Source organism: Hemitrygon akajei, chromosome 24 (assembly GCF_048418815.1).
Source record: "Hemitrygon akajei chromosome 24, sHemAka1.3, whole genome shotgun sequence".
Classification (NCBI taxonomy): Eukaryota; Metazoa; Chordata; class Chondrichthyes; order Myliobatiformes; family Dasyatidae; genus Hemitrygon; species Hemitrygon akajei.
The window spans coordinates 2,227,163-2,250,589 of record NC_133147.1 but is presented as its reverse complement, the minus strand read 5'-3'; the positions used below and the strand labels follow the sequence as shown (position 1 = coordinate 2,250,589).

Below are 23,427 nucleotides of genomic sequence, written 5' to 3'. Positions count from 1 at the left end.
TATGAACGGTATCAGATCGATTGTTGAGAACGTAGCGAGTGGGTATGCGGACGATCGATCGCGTAGTCAATCAGTTGGGATTCCCACGTGCGGGAAGCATTTTCTTTTGATTGCGGGCATTCAAGAGTGCATGTACTTCGTTTCGGTAGGCGCGGTTCCTGGATATCATACCATAAGGTGCCCATCCTGTACAGTCACTACATTACCCAATATAAAAGTTGTATCATACTGCTCCGTCGCCGTTCTTAACCCGCGAAAACGCAACCAGAGGGGCTAATGTAATCTATTTGGAGAGACGCTTTGAGGTGCTGCCACTGGGGACAATGATCAAACGGGAAATCATGTGCGTCATAATAACATCTCGAGAATTAACAGTCCAGATATCGGGTAAAAGTGTTCCGAGAAGACGTTCAGAATTCTAAAACCTTCCCCAATATTTGAATATGAATGTTAATTCCACTTAGTTCCGCCGAAATCATGTTCTCACCTCCAGTTCCCCGCGGCCTCTGCACTTCCCTGTAAATTATAAGGAGATTTTGAAAAAGTTAAAAACGATGCAGTTAAGAGCCGTATAGAGAATAAGATGCTTACATGAACATTTGCAATTTCTGCTTCTTTGCACAGAATAAAATCCTGAGCAAGTCCACAAATACATGAAGAATACAAAAATGTCCCTTAAGGTGAGGACAAGGGTGAAATTAAACGAACATAAACATGAAAGAAAGGAGTTAAAAACATGACTTAGATGCAGGGAGCTTCCCACAGGATTTCGGACAAAGTCCGAACCGGGTTACTGTGATCACCATCACGACTATGTGCCGTGTCGTATGGCGTGGCCGATTATGGTCCGTACATCACCATGATTGTTCTTGGCACATCCTTCCACAGAAATGGTTTGTCATGGCTTTCTTCTGGACAGTGTCGATAGTAGACGAGCGATCCTGGCCATGATCACTACCCTTCTGAGATTGCCTGGCGTCAGTGGTCACAAAACCAGGACGTGATGAGCACCAGCTGCTCATCCGTCCAACCATCACCTGCTCCTGCAGCTTCACGTGCCCCGATTGGGGTGGGTTGCTAGGAGGGCCTAGGAAAGTGCTACACCTTCAGGCTAGTGGAAGGAAGCAGCGCCTTACAGCTGCTGTGGTAGGCCCGTAGTCCCACCCCGCCAAAAACCTGTCACAATACTGAGACATAATCGGCTTTAGGACTTAGTGAACTGGGCTTCGAGGATCTACATGCCAAGGTGGGGCACTGTTACCTTTCTATGTCGTTATGGTCCTACTTACCTTGTGCTTGTTAACATGTAGGAAACGGAATTGGTGGGGGAAGAGGCAGAGAGAGAGAGAGAGAGAGAGAGAGAGAGAGAGAGAGAGAGAGCGAGAGAGAGAGAGAGAGAGAGAGAGAGAGAGAGAGCGAGAGAGAGAGAGAGAGAGAGAGAGAGAGAGAGCGAGAGAGAGAGAGAGAGAGAGAGAGAGAGACAGAGAGAGAGAGAGAGAGAGACAGAGAGAGAGAGAGAGAGAGAGAGATGAGAGAGAGAGAGAGAGAGAGAGAAGAGAGGGAGAGAGAGAGAGAGAGAGAGAGACGGAGCGACAGATACAGACAGAGTGAAAGAGTTCCAGAGAGAGAGAGAGTATAAGTGTATGTGATGGAGAGTGTATGCGAGCGTGTGTGTTTTAGAGTATTTGGGAATTTTTCCTATAGTGGAAAAGTCTAAAACCAGAGGACAGCCTCAGAATAGAGGGGTGTCCTTTTAGAACGGAGGTAAAGAAGATTTTGTTTAGCCAGAGAATGGAATTCGTTGCTACAGGCAGCTGCGGAGGTTAAGTCTTTATGTATATTTAAGGCAGTGCTTAATAGATTCTTGATTCGTCAGGGCATGAATAGTTATGGGGAGAAAGCAGGAGGATGGGGCTGAGAGGAAAGAGGAATCCGCCATGATGAACAGGCGGAGCAGACTAGATGGGGAAAATGGTCTAATTCTGCTCTCATACAGTGTCTCATCTTATGTGACCGGGAGAGAGGGAGAGACGGGGAGGGGAAAAGGTAGAGAGAGATGAAGAGAGAGTGGAAAAGGAGAGTGGATTTTTGTGCTTCAGATAGAGAGTGAACGCGTGTGTGTGTTTGTGTTTTGGAGGGAGAGAGAGCTGTATCAGCCGATACAGATTTTCCGTGCTGATGAAGATGATAGGAGTATATAGTGAGCTGACAAATCGATAGATACTTAAAATGAAAGTTGGACCAAGTTATGCACCTACCTGACACGGATGTTAGCTTTCATAAGTCGAGGGATAGAGTTTAAGAGTTGCAATTTAATGATCCTTTTAAACTTTGGTTTGGCTACACTTGGAGTATTGTGTCCAGTTCTGGTGGCCTCGTTATAAGAAGGATGTGGAAGCATTGAAAAGCGCTCAGAGGAGATCTACCAGGATGCTGCCTGGTTTAGAGAGTATGCATTATGATCAGAGATTAAGGGGGCTAGAGCTTTACTCTTTGAAGAGAAGGAGGCTGAGAGGAGACATGATAGAGGTATACAAGATAATAAGAGGAATAGATAGAGTGGACAGCCAGCGCCTCTTCCCTAGGGCACCACTGCTCAATACAAGAGGACATGGCTTTAAGGTCAGGGGTGGGAAGTTGAAGCGGGATATTAGAGGAAGGTTGTTTACTCAGAGAGTGGTTGGTGCGTGGAATTTTCTGGCTGAGTCAGTGGTGGAGGCAAATACACTAGAGAAATTTAAGACACAGACATATGGCGAAATTTAAGGTGGGGATTATATAGAAGACAGGTTTAAGGGTCGGCACAACATTGTGGGCTGAAGGGCATGTACTGTTCTGTACAATTCTATGTATGTTCTATATTGTAAATATGTGTACATATTTACTGTAATACAGGTCTTTGACTATATTTATTTTTCATGTATTTCATTTTGCAGCCTTCATAAAGTTGATATTAAACACATTTCTGATTTTGAATTTCTGCCCTTAATGTGCGCATCCTTATGGTAAATTTCCTATAAATTTAATCCTTTTTATTTCGCATAGCAGTTCATAATCTTTTGCCACATTTAGACGATGAGAGTTAGGCCGTTGCAAGAGGGATTAAAGTGAGATACTAATATTCCTCTTGCTAGCTGTACAGTTGGGTCTCATTCACAGGTGTCGCCTACCTTGTTTCCAGCAGTAAACGATCGATACTCGAAGCATTAAAATTAGGGTCACGACAGGTAAAACTGGAATCCACGGCAGAACCGAATTTACTAAAACAGATAAATGGGCGACATTATGTTAGGGTAGCTGCTGCAGACATAATACTTTCGGCAAGAATGCAGAATAACGTGAGGCGTCTATTGAAGAAAATTTCAAATTGTCTACTTTCCTATCTGAGGCTGACTGTTAATGCCGGGCTTCACAGGGTTCTGTAGTTTTCAAAGAATATGCTGAAATATCTGACAAGCAGAAAGATAAACTTTTACTCTTCGGGTTATAGTTCATTCCCAAAGGAGACAAAATCTCAAATTATTGTTTTAGGGCTCACCTATCTCCAGTCATTTCATTATTAGTTTTTGCTTACTAAAAGCAAAGTAGGTAGAAATGCTTTGTAACACGTTCTAAACCGCTGACACGCTTGTCGGTATCAAGAACATTTTGATATAAAAGTAACTTCGTTATCAACCCAATAACAGCGCATCAGTGGAAAAGCTGATGAAAAACGCGGGAACGCCCAATGTAGATATCAAGGACATCATGTTAAATTATTTCGATATAGCGCGGAATACGTCCTTCCAGCTCTTCGAGCCACACCACCCAGCAATCCCCGACAACCCAACTAAATTCTAATCTGATCACCGGATAATTTATTTTTAAAAAAATCATGCAACAGGTGCGTATTTGAACTGTGGGAGTAGAAAAAACAATCCCACACTTTCCACGGGGAAGACTTACAGAGACTCCTTACAGAGGTCGCTTCAATTGACTCTGAACTGTCATAGCGTCACTGTAACAGTACTGTAGCATGAACTGGGAGAAAGAATGGGGTCGGGATGTATAGCAGAAGAAAAAGACTGGGGGAGAAACGGAGGACAAGACGTCAGTTACAGCTGTAGGTGGAAAGCGATCTAACCCCATGAAGACTTAACTTCACAGTAAGTTGAAAACCAGGTAGGTTCAAGAAGATGTTAGAATATCAGCCCACGTGGACCAATGGGACTGTTGTTATTTATAGCCGGTGCTTGCGGTATAATTTTACTGATTTTAGTGGAGCAAAATACAAGACTAAAGAATGCAACCGGTAGCAGACGTAATATATATGGTATGGAAACGCATGAAAATAGCCCATCGAAACCTTCACGAGGAAATCTGCAGATGCTGGAAATTCAAACAACTTCGTCCTGACGAAGGGTCTCTGCCCGAAACGTCGACAGCGCTTCTCCCTATAGATGCTGCCTGGCCTGCTGTGTTCCACCAGTATTTTGTGTGTGTTGTCCATCGAAACCTTTAACAGTCTTGCATTTTGCATGGTTTTTATCAGAGTGCAGAAAAAAATACCACGAGATACATAATGAAAATTTCTAGAGGATAAGAATAAAGAATAAGAAGTAAAATGGATGATGTTGAAATCCAGCTACAGATTGGCAAGTATGATGGCTGTTATTGGGGGTTGAATGTCCAAGGATAATATGGTGTATTGGAAAAATAGGTTAGTAGACAGAATGGGTGGTATGGCCCTGTGTATAAGAAATAATATTTAATCATTAGAAAGGGATGACATAGGTTCGTAAGGTGTAGAGACTCTATGGGTTGAGTTAAGAAATGGCAAGGGCAAAAGGACCCTAATGGTAGTTGTATACAGGCCTCCGAACACCAGCCAGGATGTGGATTACAAAATTACAACAGGAGATCGAAAAGGCGTGTCAGAAGAGCAATGTCGTTATAATCGTTGGGGATTTTGGCATGAAAGTTTATTGGGGAAACCAGGCCAGCACTGAACCTCAAGAGAGAGAATTTGTAGAATATCTAACGGATGACTTTTTAGAACAACTTGTTGCTGAGCTCACGAGAGGATCGGCTGTGCTGGATTTGGTGTTGTGCAATAATCTGAAGGTGATAAGACAGCTTAAGGTTAAAGAACCCTTGGAAAGCAATGATCACAATACGATCGAGTTCAGTTTGAAATTTGAGAATGAGAAACTAATATTCAATGTGCTGGTATTTCAATGGAATAAAGGAAATTACAATGACTTGAGAGGGGAACTTGCCAAGGATGCCTGTAAAAGGACACTAGCAGGAATCAATGGCTGGATTTTCTGTGAAAAATAAGGGAAGTCCAAGACAGATATATTCCAAATAAAGGGTAAAAGAGAGTTGAGGATAGATATAGGACCAATAGAAAATGACGCTGGAGATATTATAACGAGTGACGCAGGGATGACAGAGGAACTGAATGCGTATTTTGCATCAGTCTTCACAGTGGAAGATTTCTGCAGTATACCGGACATTCAAAAATGACAGGAAAGTGAAGTATGTACAGTGAGAATTAAGACTCAGAAGGTGCTCAGGAAGCTTAATGGTCGCAGAGTGGAAAAATCAGCTGGACCTGATGGAATGCACACTCGGACTCTGGAGGAAGTAGCAGGAGAGATTCCAGAGGCATTAAATTTGATCTTTCAAGAATCGATAAATTCTAGCATTGTACTGGATTACCAGAAAATTGCAAATGTTACTCCGCTATTTAACAGGAAGGAAACTATAGACCTGTTAGCCTAATATCACTGTTTGCGAAGTTGTTGGAATAGATTGTTACGGATGAGATTACAGAATACCTGGCTGGAGACGGATGAAAGGGTAGGCCAAAGCCAGCATGGTTGCCTGAAAGTGAAATCCAGCCACACTAACCTACTGCAATGTTTGAGGAAAATACAACCAGGGTAGACAAAGGAGATGTAGTAGATGTGGTGTACTTGAATTTTTAGAAAGCCTTTCATGAGGTTCCGCACATGAGGCTGCTTAGCAAGATAAGCACCCATGGAATTACTTGGGGGTTGCTAGAATGTGTGGAACATTGGCTGATTAGGCGGAGGAGCGGATAGTGTTGAAGAAACAGAGAGCCTGCAGAGAGACTTGTATAGTTCGGGGGAATAGGCAAAAAGTGCCAAATGAAATACAATGATGGAAAGCGCATGGCCGTGCACTTGGGTGGAAGAAATAAACGGACGGGGAGCCAATTATTTAGATGGGGAGAGAATTGAAAATGGCATAGATGCAAAGAGACTTGGGAGTTCTTGTGCAAGATACCCTAAAAGTTAACCTCCAGGTTGAGTCAATGGTGAAGAAGGTGAATGCAATGCTTGCATTCATTTCTAGAGGTATATAATATAAGAGAAGGGATATGATTTTGGGGTGCCTAGGGCACTGGTGAGAAGACACTTGGAGTATTGCATGCAGTTTTTGGCTCCTAATTTTAGAAAGGATATACTGAGATTGGAGGTGATTCAGAGATTCACGAGAATGATTCCAGCAATGTAAGGGTTACCGTAGGAAGAACGTCTGGCAGCACTTGATCTGTATTCCCTGGAGTTCAGTAGAATGAGGAGCGATCTTATAGAACCATTCGAATGGTAAAAGGCCTGGACAGATTAGATATGGCAAAGTTATTTTCTATTGTAGAGGTGTCTTGAACAAGAGGGCACGAATTTAGAATTGAAGGACGTCCATTTAGAACAGAGATGCGGAGAAATTAACTTAGTCAGAGAGTGGTATATCTGTGGAATTTCTTGCCACGAGCGGCTGTGGAAGCCAAGTCATTGGGTGCATTTAAGACAGAAATAGATAGGATTTTGAATAGACAGGGCAACAAAGGGTATGGAGAGAAGGCATGGGGGTTGGGATGTCTGGAAGAATTGGATCAGCTCTTGTTTGATTAGGGGAGCAGAATAGATGGGCAGAATGGCTCACGTCTGCTCCTATATCTTATGATTTTATTGTCTTACTGGATTTTGCAGCATTTTCCACGAGGTCGTCTCCATTAACGGTAAATTCAACGAGAGATCAGCGAGGGTTAAGAGGTGAAATACTCTTTGCAACTGCATATTTATAATAATATGTACCTCAGTTTGCCCACCGGAGCAACATATTCCATGTCAATGGCTCTTTACGCAACCGGGGACCATCGGAACAGCAAAATTGCACACATCAAAGGGTGTTCTGTATCGAATACTCGCCATTCTATACCATCAGCCATATTAAACGAATCAATAAACTTCAAGACTTTCACCTCAATACCTCATTGTGCAATGGCATCCTGGATTTCCTCACTTGCAGATCCAAGTTAGTTCAGATTGGCAACAATATCTCCTCCTCGATCTGAATCAACACTGGGGCTGCGCTACTCATTTTACACTTATGACTGGCTAAACACAGCTTCAATGCCACATTCAAGTTTGCTGGCGATACCGCAGTTGTAGGCCGAATCAAAGGTGGTAACGAATAAGGATACAGGACAGAGATTGAAAATCTGGATGAGGCGTGACATAGCCACGAACTCTTACACAATATGATCAAGATTAAGCAGCTGAATATTGACTTTCGGAGGAGGAACCCAGAGGTCTACGAGCTCGTCCGCATCAGACAATCAGAGGTGGAAAGGGTCAGCAATGTTACATGGCTCGGTCTCGTTATTTCAGAGGAGCTGTTCTTGTCCTAGCGCGCAACATTAATTATGAAGGAAGCACGGCAGCAACTCTACTTCCTTTGGAGTTCGCGTAGTTTCGGTATTACATCTATAACTTAGACGACCGTCTATAAATGTGCAGTGGACTGTATATTGACTGTTTATATTGCAGCCTGGCATGGAAACACGAACTACCTTGAACGGAACATCCTACAAAAAGTAATCGATATAGCCCAGTCCATCAGTTGTAAAGCACACTCCACCACTAAGCACATCTGCACGAAGAGTTGTCGCAGGAAAGCAGCATCAATCATCAGGGACGCCGCTATCCAGTACTTGCGTTCTTCTCGGTGCTGCCATCAGAGAAGAATTTACTGGACCGTTAGGATTCACATCACCAGCTTCAGGATCAGTTATTATCCTTCAGCTATTAGGCTCTTGAACTAAAGGGGAGAACTGCAGTAGTTCATTTACCACGCCATTGAAATATTCCCACAAAATCTAGACTTACTTTCAAACACTCGTCATCTCCTGTTCTCGATGTTTATTGCTTATTTATGTATTGCTAGTCTTAATTCCTTCTTTTTGTATTTGAAATTTGTTGTCTTTTGTGCCTGGTTTAGTGCCCACATTGGCGAGGTCTTTCATGGAATCTATTATGGTTATTGTTGTACTCTGGATTCGTTGTGTATGCCCGCAGGAAAGTGCATCTCACGGTTGGATATGGTGCCATATACGTACTTCAACAATAAACTAACTTTGAACTTTAAAATTCGAATACTGCCCATTACGTCTGAATATCTGCAAAATATGATTCGAGGGGGAAAACGGAAAAGCTGAAGAAGAATGCATATTTGTTCTTGCTACGCAAACGTCAAAACAACATGAATGTGAATTGATATTTTGTTTGCGCTATCATGGACGGGACCTCCCTGTCGAAATACTTTTGCTCCAATTGTGTGCATTTCTCAGCTGGTTGAATGGGAAAGCAAAACACTCACCCATCACTGTTAACTTTATTCTGTCGCTTTCTCTTGAGGATATGTTTCTACCGGACACCGTGCACCAGTAAATACAACTGTATTGGCTCGCTGCATCACTTCCAGTCGGGATGGTGAACGTCGCGCTGCCTTGCTGTGATGGTTCTTTCTTTACATATTGTTGGTTGCTGTACAGGTGAAAGGTGCCATTGCAATGTACCGGATCAGTTATCTGACAAGTTAAAATGACCGATTCATTTGTCAGATAGACCTTGACTCCTCGATCACTTGATATTTGAGGTTTCGGTGGCTGAGCTGGAAGGAAAGAAAATAAATTCATTCAGACTGCACACAAGCGGACTGAATCAAAATTCTCACTAACTCCGTGCAAACTCCGTTCTGTGCAGCTACCTACCACCCATTCCTAATTCCCATTATATAACACCCAGCCCACACCTGACGTTTTCTATGTATAAGGAACTTTCCTAGTGGCAAAAAGTGACGTATGCCTGTATGTATGATTGAACGAAAGAGCTACTAGATATAAGTTAAAGATATTGATTTGCTGGATACGATCTGGATGATAAGAGGTGAAGTGGATCAGCAATGTTGCGGATGATACCGAGATTGGTAGTGTAGTGGACAACGAGAAGGACTATCATAACATGCAAGGGGATCTGGACCAGCTGGGAAAACGGGCTGAAAATGTTAGACAGATTTTAGTGAGAGTTGATGCAGTTCGATATGTTCAATCAGGATAGGTTTTACACAGTGGTAACTGAGGAATGCGATGGAAGGAACAATATGGGAATGCAGGGGCATAATTCACAGAAAGCAGCGTTATAGCTTGAAAGCGTAGTAAGTAATGATTTTGGCACATTGGGTTTCATAAGTCAAATGACTGAGTATTTGAGATAGGATATTATATTCAAGACGTTTTAGAAATTCGTGAAGCTAAATTTGGAGTTTGAGTGCCAGAAAACAAGACACCCAAAAGAACACGTTAAAAAAGACAGTTAAACGCCCAATGTGCAGAGAGAAGGAAAGAAATCATGCAAACAATAATGCAAGCAAATAACTGTGACATGCAACTATTTCAGTAAACCTAGATATAAGAACATAAGACATGGGATCAAATTGAGATCATTCCGCCTATAAGATCTGCTCCACCATTCCATCATGGCTGACTTATTATTTATCGTTCTTAACCCTGTTTTCCTCGTTTTCCACCCCAGCCTTTGACTCCCATACTAATAATGAACCTACCGTTTCTATTTAAATATACCCAATGACGACCTCCAGATCAACAGTGGAAATGAATACCACATTCATCACCATCTAAAAGCAGAACTTCCTCCTCATCTCTGTTCGAAAGGACCATCCTTCCATCCGACCTGTGTCCTCTGATCTCTCACACTATGGGGAACATCACGTCCAGTCTAAGTAGGCCTTTCAATGTCCAAAGTCTTTTAAAGAGACCGCACAACCTTCATTTATTTTTACGCACCAGTGAGTAGGGTCCAGAGCCTCAAACGCTACGTATACGTTAAGACTTTCATCTGTACTGTCTTTCTCTTGAAACGCTATTTGGATCGTTTCGAATCCCAGCTCATCCTTTCTCATATTTGCCCTCCAGTCCTAGACTCCCCCACTATAGGAAAGATCGTGTCCATATCTAATCTACCAGAACGTGCCTGTGATTGTAAACGGTAAATATTATAGATCACAAAGAAAAAAGTACGATTTAGTGTGGCTTGTGATGCTGGAAAACAATGATCACGAGGACAGAATCACCTAAGCAGAAAATTGCGGGTGGCAATTAACGCAGATACTTATGAATATTAGGTTTAAATTCCGAGCATGCGGAAGATTTAACATGAACAGTCCATAAACCAGTAATGCAGCTCCTGAATAGCGATAGCAGCTTTTTTGTAATTCTCCGGGCAAACCAGGACATTAGCTCAAAGTGACACTGTCAGAAAATATAGAGAAGACTTGACCCAAAAGCAGAGTTGGGGAGACAGTTTGGCAACAAACGAAATCATTATTAATAGACAAGGCACCATGAGGAGCAAAACAGGGGAGAACAGAAACTAAACACAACAGGCAGCAGGGTAAACGTTACGGAGGAAGAGTGAAGAAGAGAACTAGCGGTTGAAGCTAGATGGTACGTGAGTGAAGAAGGCCTGTGGGAGATAAGGGATTAATAAGGCTGAAGGTGATGAGCCTGGAACGAGTGCCCGGTGAATCCTATTGGCTGGGTGGAGACTGGGCGCGAACTGCTTTTGCAGGCTGGTTAATGCGAGCACGAGCGGACCTGATAGATATGACATGGAAGTGTTAAAATAGTCCATGGAAATTTTTAACAGTCTTGGGTTTCGCATGCTTTTTATTAAAGTCTAGAAAAAAAGATACAACGACATATATATGATGAAAGTTAGGAGATGATCTTCCAGCATTTCCCACTATTTCAATGTGAGGAGTAATGAGTGGAAGGCTGACGAGCTGAGGACGTGGATTGACACGTGGAATCATGACATTGTAGCCATTAGTGAAACCTGACTTTAGGAGGGGTAAGACTGGCAGCTTAATGTTCCAGGGTTCTGATGTTTCAGACGTGATAGAGGCAGAGGGGAAGTATGAGATCCGGGGTGTGGGGTGGCATTGCTAGTCAGGAAAAATGTTACAGCAGTGCTCCGGCAAGACAGATTGGAGGGCTTGTCTGCCGAGGCCATATAGGGGGAGCTGAGAAACAGGAAAGGTATGACCACATTAATGGGGTTGTATTATAGACCACCCAATAGTCAGCGAGAATTGGAGGAGCAAATCTGCAGAGAGATAGCAGACAATTGCAGGAAACATAAAGTTGCGATAGTAGGGGATTTTAATTTTCCACGTATTGATTGGGACTTCCATACTGTTAAAGGTCTAGACGGGTTAAAGTTTGTAAAATGTGTTCAGGAAAGTTTTCTAAATCAATTTATAGAGGTACCGTCTAGAGAGGATGCAAAATTATATCTCCTATTAGGAAACGAGTTAGGACAGGTGACGGAAGTGTGTGTAGGGGAACACTTTGGTTCCAGTAATCATAACACCGTTAGTTTCAACTTGATCATCGATAAAGATAGATATGGTCTTCGGGTTGAAGTTATAAAGTGGGAAAAGGGCAAACTTGAAGAAATGGGAAAGAATCTAAAAAACGTGGATTGGGACAGGTTGTTCTCTGGCAAGGATGTCGTTGGTAAGTGGGAGACCTTCAAAGGAGAAATTTTGAGAGAGCAGAGTTTGTATGTTCCTGACACGATTAAAGGCAACGTGAATAAGAATTTAAGGAACCTTTGTTCTCTAAGGATATTGGAACTCTGATAAAGAAGAGATGTATGACATGTATAGAAGCAGATAAGGTACTTGAGGAGTATAAAACGTCCAAACAATGCTTAAGAAAGAAATCAGGAGATCTAAAAGAAGGCATGAGGTAGCTTTGGAAGTCAAGGTGAAACATAATCCAAAGTGCTTCTACAGATATATTAAGAGCAAAAGGATAGAAAGGAATAAAATTGGTCCTCTTGACGATCAGAGTGGTCGGATATGTATGGAACCAAAAGAAATGGGGGAGATCGCGAATCTTTTTTTCCGCATCTGTATTTACTAAGGAAACAGGTATGGAGTCAACGGAAAAAGGGCAAACAAGTAGTGAGGTCATGGAACCTATACAGATTGAAGAGGAGGAGGCGCTTGCCATCTTGAGGAAAATCAAAGTAGATAAATACCCACGACCTGACAGGCTCTTCCCTTGGACCTTGAAGGAGACTAGTGTTGAAATTGCAGGGGCCCTGGCAGATATATTTAAAATGTCGGTATTTATGGGTGAGGTGCCGGAGAATTGGAGGATAGCTCATGTTGTTCCATAGTTTAAAAAAGACTCTAAAAGTAATCCAGTGAATTATAGGCCGGTAAGTTTGACGTCGGTAGTAGGTAAATTATTGAAAGAACTACTAAGAGATAGGATGTACAAATATTAACTAGACAGGGACCTATTAGGGAAAGTCAAAACGGCTTTGTGCGTGTTAGGTCATGTTTAACAAATCCATTAGAGTTTTTTGAGGAGGTTACAAGGAAAGTGGATGAAGGGAAGGCAGTGGATGTTGTCTACATGGACTTCAGTAAGGCCTTTGACAAGGTCCTACATTGGAGGTTAGTTAGGAAGATTCAGTCGCTATGTATACATGGCGAGGTAGTAAATTAGATTAGACTTTGGCTCAATGGGAGAAGTCAGAGAGTGGTAGTGGATGATCGCTTCTCTGAGTGGAAGCCTGTGACTAGTGGTGTACCACAGGGATGAGCGCTAGATCCATTGATATTTATCATCTATATCAATGATCTAGATGATAATGTGGTAAATTGGATCAGCAAATTTGCTGATGATACAAAGATTGGAGGTGTAGTGTACAGCGAGAAAGGTTTTCAATGCTTGCAGAGGGATCTGGAACAGCTGGAAAATGGTCAGAAAAATGGCAGATGGAGTTTCATACAGACAAGTGTGAGGTATTGCACGTTGGAAGGAAAAACCAAGGCAGAACATGCAAGGTAAATGGCAGGGCACTGAGGAGTGCAGTAGAACAGATGAATCTAGGATACAGATACAAAATTCCCTAAACGTTGCGTCACAGGTACATAGGGTAGTAAAGAGAGCTTTTGGTACATTGGCCTTTATAAATCAAAGTATTGAGTATAAGAGCTGAAATGTTATGGTGAGGTTGTATAAGCCATTGGTGAGGCCGAATTTGGAGTACTGTGTGCAGTACTCCATCCGCACACCTGTCTGAAGATGTATATGTGTGAGAGACTATCCAAGAGACAATAATTGACGGTTGTCTGTCTGATCCAACGAAAGATGTACTGGAAGGCTCTGCTAAGTTAAAGAGCAGGAACTCCAGGGTAATGACCTAAACGATTGCTACTAGTACCACGAGTTAGTGAGGCTATAAATAGGAAGGTTATACAGTTGAACACGTGGCTAAGGATTTGGCGCAGGAAGGAAGGCGCCAGATGTTCGGATCATTTGGCACTCTTCCAGCGAAGGTGGATCCTGTACAAAGACAGTTTGCAGCTGAACTGGAAGTGTGCTAACATATCAACAGGAAGCTTCGCTAACTCATGCTGCAAGGATCTGAGGGTGGGATCATCCTAGGAGAGCAAGAAGATGGTAACCAGAGAGCCAGAACAATTTGTAGAGTGGTTGTAGAGATAGATGTTGTTAAGACATCGGACAAAGTCAGGAACTAAAACGTTGAGCACGATGCCCCTAAAATCCTGAGCTAAATACTATGCCAAAGTAAGAGGTGTGGTTGAAAAGACAGTTGAATTCAGGGCATGGATCAACACCTTGAATTATGATAGTATACCCATCAGTGCGATCTGGCTGCAGAAGGGGCAGGACTGGCAGCTCAGTATTCCAGTTTTCCTTTGTTTTAGACACACCTTAGGGGGTGGGATTATAGAAGGAGGTCTGGTGGTTGTGGCTGTACCCCTTGATAATAAGTACTCCTGTTTGAGTACTGTTGGGTGGGGGGGGGGACGGCCTACCTGGGGGAAGCGACAGTGGTCGTGCCTCTGGCACAGAGTCTGGCCTTGTTGCTCAGAAAGGTAGAGAAAGGAAGAAGAAGACAGTAGTGATAGGGGACTCTATAGTCAGGGATTCAGACAGGCGATTCTGTGGATGCAGGAAAGAAACTCGGATGGTAGTTTGCCTCCCAGGTAGTTGGGCAGAAAAATGGCAGATGGAGTTCAATCCGGACAAGTGTGAGGTGATGCATTTTGGATAGACATACCAGAAGACTGAGTAGGATTAATGGTCAATTACTTAAGAGTGTGGATGAACAAAGGGACCTTGAGGTTCAAATCCATACATCCCTCAAGGTCGCTGCACAGGTTGATAGGGTAGTTAAGAAGGCCTATGGGATGCTCGGCTTCATTAACAGGGGGTTTGAGTTCAAGAGTAGAGAGGTCATGTTGCAGCTCTACAAATCTCTGTTGAGACCACACTTCGAGCATTGTGTTCAGTTCTGGTCACCTCATTATAGGAAGGATGTGGAAACTATGGAGAGGGTGCAGAAGAGATTTACCAGGATGTTGTCTGGTTTGGAGAACAAGTCATATGAAGCAAGATTTGCAGAGCTCGGACTTTTCTCTTTGGAGCGTAAAAGAATGAGAGGGGACTTGGTAGAGGTCTACAAGATTATGAGAGGCATTGATAGGGTGGATGGCCAGTACCTGTTTCCCAGGGCACTAATAGCAAACACCAGAGGGCATATGTACAAAAATAAGGGAGGGATGTTTAGAGTAGACATCAGGGGTAAGTATTTTACACAGAGGGTTGTGAATGCCCGGAATTACTTGCCAGGGATGGTGGTGGAGGCTAAAACATTCTGGGTATTTAAGAGCCTCTTGGACAGGAACATGGATGAAAGAAAAATGGAGGGTTATGGGGTAGTGGGGGTTTAGAACTTTTTGAAAGGATTATATGGGTCGGCACAACACAGAGGGCTGAAGGGCCTGTACTGTGCTGTAGTGTTCTATGGTTCTATGGTGTTACTGCTAAGGGAAGATGCCACAGCAATGCTATCAGGACCGACTGCAGAACTTGCTGAATGATAATTTATGGGTGGGGCTGCGAAACACCTCACTAAATAAAACAGTCTCTTCACGTCCCATCTACGTCGGCCGTTCAAGGTTCAAAAGCTTTCAGTGAGACCCCAACTTTATTCTTTTAAACTCCAGTGAATAGGGATCGGAGTTCAATGGGTGCCTATACGTTAACATTTTCATTTGCTGAATCTTTCTTGTGACGCCACTGAAATGTCTCCATTTCCAAAATATCCTTTCTCATATTTGCTCTCTAGTCTTCGATGCCTCCGCTGTAGCAAATATTGTTTCTACATCCACACTACCAGAAGGTGCTTGTGATTATAGGGGGTAAATATTACGGATCAGAACAAATATCACACTTAGTGTGGCATGTGATGCAGGAAAGCTAAGATCACGAAGATAGAATCACCTGAGCAGAACATTTCGCATGGCAATTAACGTTGACATTCATTCATCACCCTCCAGAAGAACAAAGTCCTCCGCATCTCTGTTCGAAAGAATCATACTTCTATCCGTGCTTGGGTTCTCTGATCCAATACTCTCTCACTATGTTGAACATCATCCGCAGGTCCAGTCTAAGTGGGCCTTTCAAAGTCCAAAGTCTTTGAGAGAGACCGCACAACCTTCATTTATTTTTACGCACCAGTGATTAGGGTCCAGAGCCTCAAACGCTAATTATACGTTAAATCTTTCATCTGCTGAATCTTTCCCTTGGAACGCCATTTGGATCGACTTGTATCTCATCTCATCCTTTCTCATATTTACCTGCCAGTTCGGGACTCCTCCACTATAGGAAAGATCGAGTCCATCGCTAATCTATCAAAACGCGCTTAAGATAATAAGCGGTAAATATTATAGATCACGAAGGAAAAATACGATTTAGTGTGGCTTGTGATGCTGGAAAACAACGATCTCGAGGACAGAAACACATAAGCAGAAAATTGCGGATGGCAATTAACGCAGATATTTATGAATATTGGCTTTAAATTCCGAGCATGAGGAGGATTTATTATGAACAGTCCATAAAGGAGTAATGCAGTTTATGAATAGCGATAGCAGCTTTCTTTTATAATTCTCCGGACAACCAGGACATTAGCTCAAAGTGACACTGTAAGAAAATATAGAGCAGTCTTGACCCAAAAGCAGAGTAGGGGAGAAAGGTTGGTAACAAACGAAACCAGTAGTAACAGCTAAGTCACCAAGGGATGCAAAACAGGAGAGAACAGAAACTAAACACAACAGGCAGTAGGGTAAACTATAGGGAGGAAGAGTGAAGACGATAAAAACCGGCTGAAGCTGGATGGCTCTCCTCCATTATGTAATGTCAAAGCTTGGAGAAAATTAGAAGCCGGACATTTGATACATCTTTTAATCTTAAACAAGTCTGGCGACCCTTTATTCAATATTTTCACATGATTTAAGTTCTTATTTATTTCCTTATTTATTTCTAATTCTCCTTAGGGAAAATCCTTATCCGTGAAGGTTCGGAGATGACTGTAAGGATGTTTTTTTTTCTCTCTTTCTCTTTTTTTTCTAATTTTATCCTCAAATGGACTGCCCAATCTTTCTTTTTTTTTCTTTTTTTTTGTTTTGGTTTAGTTAGAGGTTTTTTTCCCTTTATTAAATAACTTTTCCAATTTTTTTATGATTGTTATGAGGAGCTGTAGTTTTTTCGATTATATTGTATATATATCAGCATAACATTTTACCTATCTGATTTTGACAATAAATAGATTTTGTACTGTTGTTTATATGTCTTTTGTATTATCTGTTTGCTGAACTTCTCCTCTGATTTGTATATTCTTTGTATATTATTGTGCACATTACCTGCCTCAGGAACAGTTACTACCCTTCAGCCATCATGCTCTTGAACCTAAGGGAAGAACTTCACTCAGCTTCACTTTCCTCTCCATTGAAATATTCCCACAAACGGGAATTTCATTATCGGCTGCTACTTGGCACTCAGCATCATCATCTGCACAAAACTAATCAATAAATTTCAAGACCTTGACCTCAAAACCTCATTATGCAATTGCATCCTTGATTTCCACTCTTGGTGATCTCCGTTAGTTCTGATTAGTGGCAGTATCTTCTGGATTTCCATCCACACAGGTACAGCACCCCGCCCCCCCCCCCCCACCCCCACTCGTGTTTCGTTGAGTATTCCCGCAATAAAATTTATCTCAGGTTTGGATATGGTCACATATACGCAATTCAACAATAAACTTATCTCGAACTTTGAAATTTCAATTGTCCCCAACATGTCTGAATATCTGCAAAACTATGATTCGCGCGTGAAGTTTGAAGGAGGAGGTATGCCTGGTCGTAGGACTCACCCGTCAAACCATGATGTCTGTGAATTGATATAGTGTTTGCACCACTATAGGCGGGGCCTCCCAGTCGAAATACTCTGATTCCAATTCTGTGCATATGTCACCTTGTTGAATGTGAAAACAAAACACTCACCCACGACTGTTATCTTCATTGTGCCGCTATCTGTTGAGGTTAGACTTCTACCAGACACCGTGCACGTGTAATCACAACTGTATTCGCTGGATGCATCACCTCCAATCCTGATGGTGAAATGCGCTCTGCCTTGCTGTGATTGCTCTTTCATTACTGGTTGTCGGTTTTTGTACAGTTGGAAGGTGCCATCGGAATGTACCGGATAATTTATCGAACAAGTTAAAATGACCGATTCACCTGTTACATATACTTTGTTCCTTGGGTAACTTAATATTTGAGGCTTCGGTGGCCGATCTAGAAAGAAAGAAAATCAATTAATTTAGAATGCGCAGAAGCGGAAGGAATCAAAATTCTCACTGACTTCGTGCAAAACCCGTTCTGTACAACTATTTTCTTCGCATTCCTAATTTCCATTATATAACATCCAGCCCTCGTCTAAAGTTTTCTATGTAGAAGGAACATTTCCTAGAGGCTAAAGTGACGTATGTCTGTATGATTGAACAAAAGAACTACCGGAAAGCTCTGCTAAGTTAAATTGCGGGATCTTCAGGGTTATGCCGTGCTCGATTGCTACTCATGTCAAGTATTACTGAGTCCTGAAATAACAACATTAATCAGTTTTACTGGTGGCTAAGGATTTGGTGCTGGAAGGAAGGCGTCAAATGTTTGGGTCACTGGTCACCCTTCCAGTGAAGGTGGATCCTGAACTGAAAAGACAGTTTGCAACTGAATTGAAAGGGTCTAAAATCCCAACCGGAAGCTTTCCTCATGCTGCAAGGGTCTGAGGGTGTGCACCATCCTAGAGATGCAGGACGTTGGGAAACAGAGGGCCAGAACAGTTACCGGAGAGTTTGTGGATTAGATGTTAAGACATCAGACAAAGTCAGCAATCAAAATGTTGAGCATGATGTCACTAAACTCCTGAGCTGCGTAAACATCATGCCAAAGCAAGAGTATGGTAGAAAAGGCAGATGAGTTCAGGGCATGAATGAACACCCGGAAGTATGATATTATACCCATCAGTACGATCTGGCTGCAGGAAGGGCAAGACTGGCAGCTCAGCTTTCAGGATTCCCGATGTTTTAGACACATCTAAGCGGGAGGGAGTAAAGGAGGAGGGCCCACTATATTCCCATTAAATGAAACAGTCTTTCCACGTCCACTCTGCGACTCTATTCAAAGTTCAAAAGCTTTCAATGAACCCCCTCCCCTTTATTATTTTAAACTCCAATGAACAGGGACCAGAGTCTTAATTGGTGCACATATGCTATCCATTTCATTTGCTGAATCTTTCTTGTGACAACACTGAAATGTCTCCAATGCCAGCACATCCTTTCTCATATTTGCCCTCTAGTCCTGGCTGCCTCAGCTGCAGCAGGACAGCTACATCCACTCTGCCAGAATGTGCTTGTGATTCTAGGGGGTAAATACTACGGATCAGAACAAAAATCGGATTTAGTGTGGCATGTGATGCAGGGAAACAAAGATCACGAAGACAGAAACACCTAAGCCGAACATTGCGGATGGCAATTAATGCTGACGATTATGATAATACAAACGTTTGTAGATTTAAATTCGGAGCATGAGGGAGATTTAAAATCAATAGAGCATAAAGGAGTATTGCAGCTGATGAATAGCGATAACAGTTTTTTGTTTACAATTCTCGAAACAAACTAGGAAATTAGCCTTAGTGTGAGAAAATATAGAGAATGCTTGACCCAAAAGCAGAACAAGTAGACGTTTTAGCATTAAACTAAATCTTTAGAAATAGACAAGCCACCAGGGGGCACTAAACTTACGGAGCAGAAACTAAACACAATCGGCAACAGGGTAAGCTTTCAGCAGGCAGAGTTAAGATGAGGAGCATTTGTTTGAAGCAGGGTGGTTTGACGTGTAAAGAAGGGGAAACGTAAGGTTGTTATCGGGCATAGTTTTAACTTTTCAGAAATTGACGTGGAGCCCCATTCTGTAAAACGACTAGATGGGAAAGAGTTTGTGCAATGTGTTCACGAATATTACTTGAATTAGTGCTTCAAAGTCTCAGAAAAAGACTGTGTGATCTGCTATAAGGGAATGAAATAGGGAAGATGACAAAATTTTGTGTAGGAGAACTTTTTTTCATCTCGTGATCACAAAGCATTAATTTCAGAGTAAATTTGAAATAAAACGGACAGGCCTAGTAAGCGTGTTGAGATTCTGAATATCATAAAGGCCAGTTTTGATGGTTTCAGCAAGAATCTGGCATCAGTTACTTAGGACAGGCTGTTTTCGGGCAAAGGTGTACATTTTACGCAGAAAGTCTTCAAAAGTGAAATCCTGAGTGTTCAAAGACTCAATTTGTCTGTCAGAATAAAGGGTAACGATAACAGGAGAAGGTAAAGAAAGCGCGTGGATAAACAAAATACATTCATTATCCTGGTTAAGGAATAGAGCAGGCTGCATTGCAGGTATAGGCAGATAGGAAGAAACGAGTTGTTTAGGTAGCAAGAGATGCAAGAGATGAAATGCACACACACACACACACACACACACACACACACACACACACACACACACACACACACACACACACACACAGAGATATACATATATATATACACACACACACACGCGTGAGATGGATACAAAATCTACAACAGAAAGGCAAGGCAGCATCAGCGTAATGGACCCTATACAACTAACAGAGCACAAGGTGTTTGCTGGCTTGAGGAAAGTTAGAATGGATAGTTCTCCCGGGCCTGACAATGTGTTGAGGAAGGCAACTGTGGAATTGCCCGGGGCACTAGCAATTATGTTTAAATCATCCTTAGCGACCTGTCAGATCCGAGAGGATTGGGGAATAGCCAATGTTTTCCGCTGTTTAAGAAAACTCCTAAAAATAATCCAGGAAATTATAGGCCAGTGAGCTTGAATTGAGTAGACAGAAGGATATTGGACCCGATATATGAGCATTTGGATAGACTTGGACTAATTATGGATGGTCAGCGTGGCTTCGTGCGAGGTAAGTTGCGTCTAACTAATCCTAACGAGTTTGTTGAGGAACCCAGCAACAAAGTTGATGGAGACAAGACAGTGAATGGTGTCTACATTGACTTCAGCAAGGTATTTGACAAAGTTCTGCATGGGAGTTTAATTAGGAATTTTCAGTCATTCGCATTCAACATGAGGTGGTAAATTGGATTAGACATTAGCTTTGTAGAGCAACCGGAGTGTAGTAGATAGTTGCCTCCCGGAGACGCATGCGTCGCATGGGTCGGTGCTCGGTATGTTATTGTTTGTCATCGAAATCAAACATCTGAATAATAATGCGGTGAACTGGATTAGCAAAGTTACCGATGAAACGGAGATTGGGGGTGAGGTGGACAACGAGAAGGACTATCATGACTTGCAATGGGATCTAGACTTCCTGGAAAAATGTGCTTAAAATGTCAGATGGAATTCAGTCAGAAAAGTGAGAGTTGTTGTAGTTCGGTAGGAACAGCCAGGGCAGGTCTTACACAATAACCGGAAGGGAACTGTGGAATGCAAATGAAGAAACAATGATGGGATATAGGTCCATAATTCACTGAAAGCAGCGTAAGGTTTGATAGTGTCGGAAAGGAAGATATTGACACACTGGCTTTAATAAATCAAAGGACTGAGTACTTGAGAGGGGATATTATATTGAAGGTATATAAGACGTTGTTGAGGCTTAATTTGGAGTATTGTGTGTAGTTTTGGTCACATACCTACAAAAATAATATAAGTAAGTTTGCAAAAGTACAGAGAAAATTTACAAGACTGTTGCCAGCTCTGGACGGCCAAAGATATATGGAAAAGATTGATAGCTTTGTACATTATTTAATGGTACACAGACAATTCAGAGGAGATTTGATAGAGGTATGCAAAATTAAGAGATTGGGTAAATGCGAGCAGGGTATTTCCACTGAGGTCGGGAAGAACTACAACAAGTGGTCAGTGGTTACGTGTGAAAGGTAAAAGTTTAATGGAATCTTGCGGTGAAATTTCTTCTCTCAGAGGGTTGTGAGAGCATCAAACGAGCGGCTGGCGCAAGCGGTGCATGCGATTTCGATTTCAACGAATAAGAGAAGTTTCGATCAGTACATGAATTATAGAGATGTGGAGAGCTATGTTCCCTGTGTAGGCTGATAGGGGTAGGCCGTTTAAATCTTTAGGCTGGACTAGATAGGCCGAAGGTCCTGTTTCTGTGCTGTCCTGTTCGGTAGCCCTATGACTCTGGTGAAGACACGCTCATAACAAAAACAGGAAGGAGTATGCGAGGGCGGGAGAGAATGTAAATTTTAATCTGCTCTTTATGGCCGCTGTCTGTCTAAATATGTTTCCATCACGCGCAGGCATCAGTACATACAACATACCCTTAAATCGACAAATATTAAACTCACCCACGACCGTTATCTTCACCGTTTCACTTTTCTCTGACGTGACTTTCCTCCCACGTATTGAGCACAAGTAAGCACAGTAGTAGTCATATAAGCCTGCCCTCATGTTTACCATGGTAAACGTTATACTACTTTGTCGTAAATAGTTTGGTTTTTGGACAGGTGTTTGTAGTCCGACTTTATGGAGCAGATAGCGTGAAATCGGGTGTTGGCTTTTCGCTGTACAATTGAACCTATTCGCTTCACCGGACACATAGACCCGACGGTCAGCTGACAGTATAGGTTTCACCAAATCAGCTGCAAATACAGAGAAGAAATTGATTCAGACCGCGCACAACCTCAGCGTAATCTTCACACGTCTTTGGCAAATATTAATATATTATTTAAAGTTCAATGTCTTGTCGGAATTTTCTACAGATGCTCTTTATTTCCGAATTCATTGTCACGTTTACGAAGTTTTCCTCGCGGTGAAGAAAATCTGTCCCTGTGTAGCATGGATAGCTGGTTAACTGTTGTAGCAATGCGCAATCATGATGTATTGTTAGAATGGAATATTATCATAATGCTACATATTTTATTATCATAATTATCCAAACTGACGACATGAACATCGGTTTCTCTAACTTCCAGGAACTTTTCACCATTCTCCCTCCCTCTTCTTCAATGTCCCCACTATTGTCTATTACCTCTAGTAGTCATATGCCTATCACCACCCCATCATGCCCCTCCTCCCTCCCTTTCTTCCATGGTCCATTCTCCTGTCTTATCAAATTCCTTTTTTGCTCCCTCCCTTTAACTTTTCCGTCCCAAATTTATTTTGGGATATGACGCAGAATAGGCCGTTCAGGACCTTCGATCTGTTATAATGTCACACGCGTCCGTTGTGAGATTGCTCGTGCCTAGGATTTTTAAAAGCGAATATTGAACTTTACCCTGTGAATAACAAACACCAAATCGTTTAAAGCAATTTCAGTACCCTTTAGACACCTTACATTATATAGCGGATATCTGTTCCCTTTTACAATTTGGAGAGAATTTCTGTTCTTTTGGGTTGGTGTAAAACACATACGCTAAAACTGTGGACTGCAGAGGTTCCAATGGACATTGAACATTTCACTTCCTGTGACACTGACGGATTCCATATCGGTGCTTGTTGATTACCCTGTTATGTTCGGAAGGGAATTTATTGCAGATTCCTTTACACGTAATTGTGCTTCTGAAAGCAGAGAAAATTTTCTTCTTCAAGTTGAGCTTTGTTAACAAT

At 42.2% G+C, this 23,427-nt stretch overlaps 1 protein-coding gene across 1 annotated transcript; it reads right to left on the bottom strand.

Annotated features, from left to right (window-relative positions):
• Positions 1–475: 475 nt before the first annotated feature.
• On the bottom strand, positions 476–22,269 carry LOC140715541 (uncharacterized). Its single transcript, XM_073027895.1, has 5 exons — positions 22,167–22,269; positions 17,764–18,057; positions 8,671–8,964; positions 3,171–3,260; positions 476–516 (listed from the first exon to the last, which is right to left on the bottom strand). The coding sequence occupies exons 1-5, from the start codon at positions 22,267–22,269 to the stop codon at positions 476–478; spliced, it is 822 nt and encodes a 273-aa protein (XP_072883996.1).
• Positions 22,270–23,427: the final 1,158 nt, after the last annotated feature.

Coding starts and splice junctions, on each gene's coding strand:
- LOC140715541 (XM_073027895.1), bottom strand. CDS start 22,269: ATGAGGGCAGGCTTATATGACTACTACTGTGCTTACTTGTGCTCAATA. Junction 8,965..17,763: donor AATGAAGATAACAGTCGTGG/GTGAGTGTTTTG, acceptor CTTTCCTTCCAG/CTCAGCCACCGAAACCTCAA. Junction 3,261..8,670: donor AATAAAGTTAACAGTGATGG/GTGAGTGTTTTG, acceptor TATCTGTTTTAG/TAAATTCGGTTCTGCCGTGG.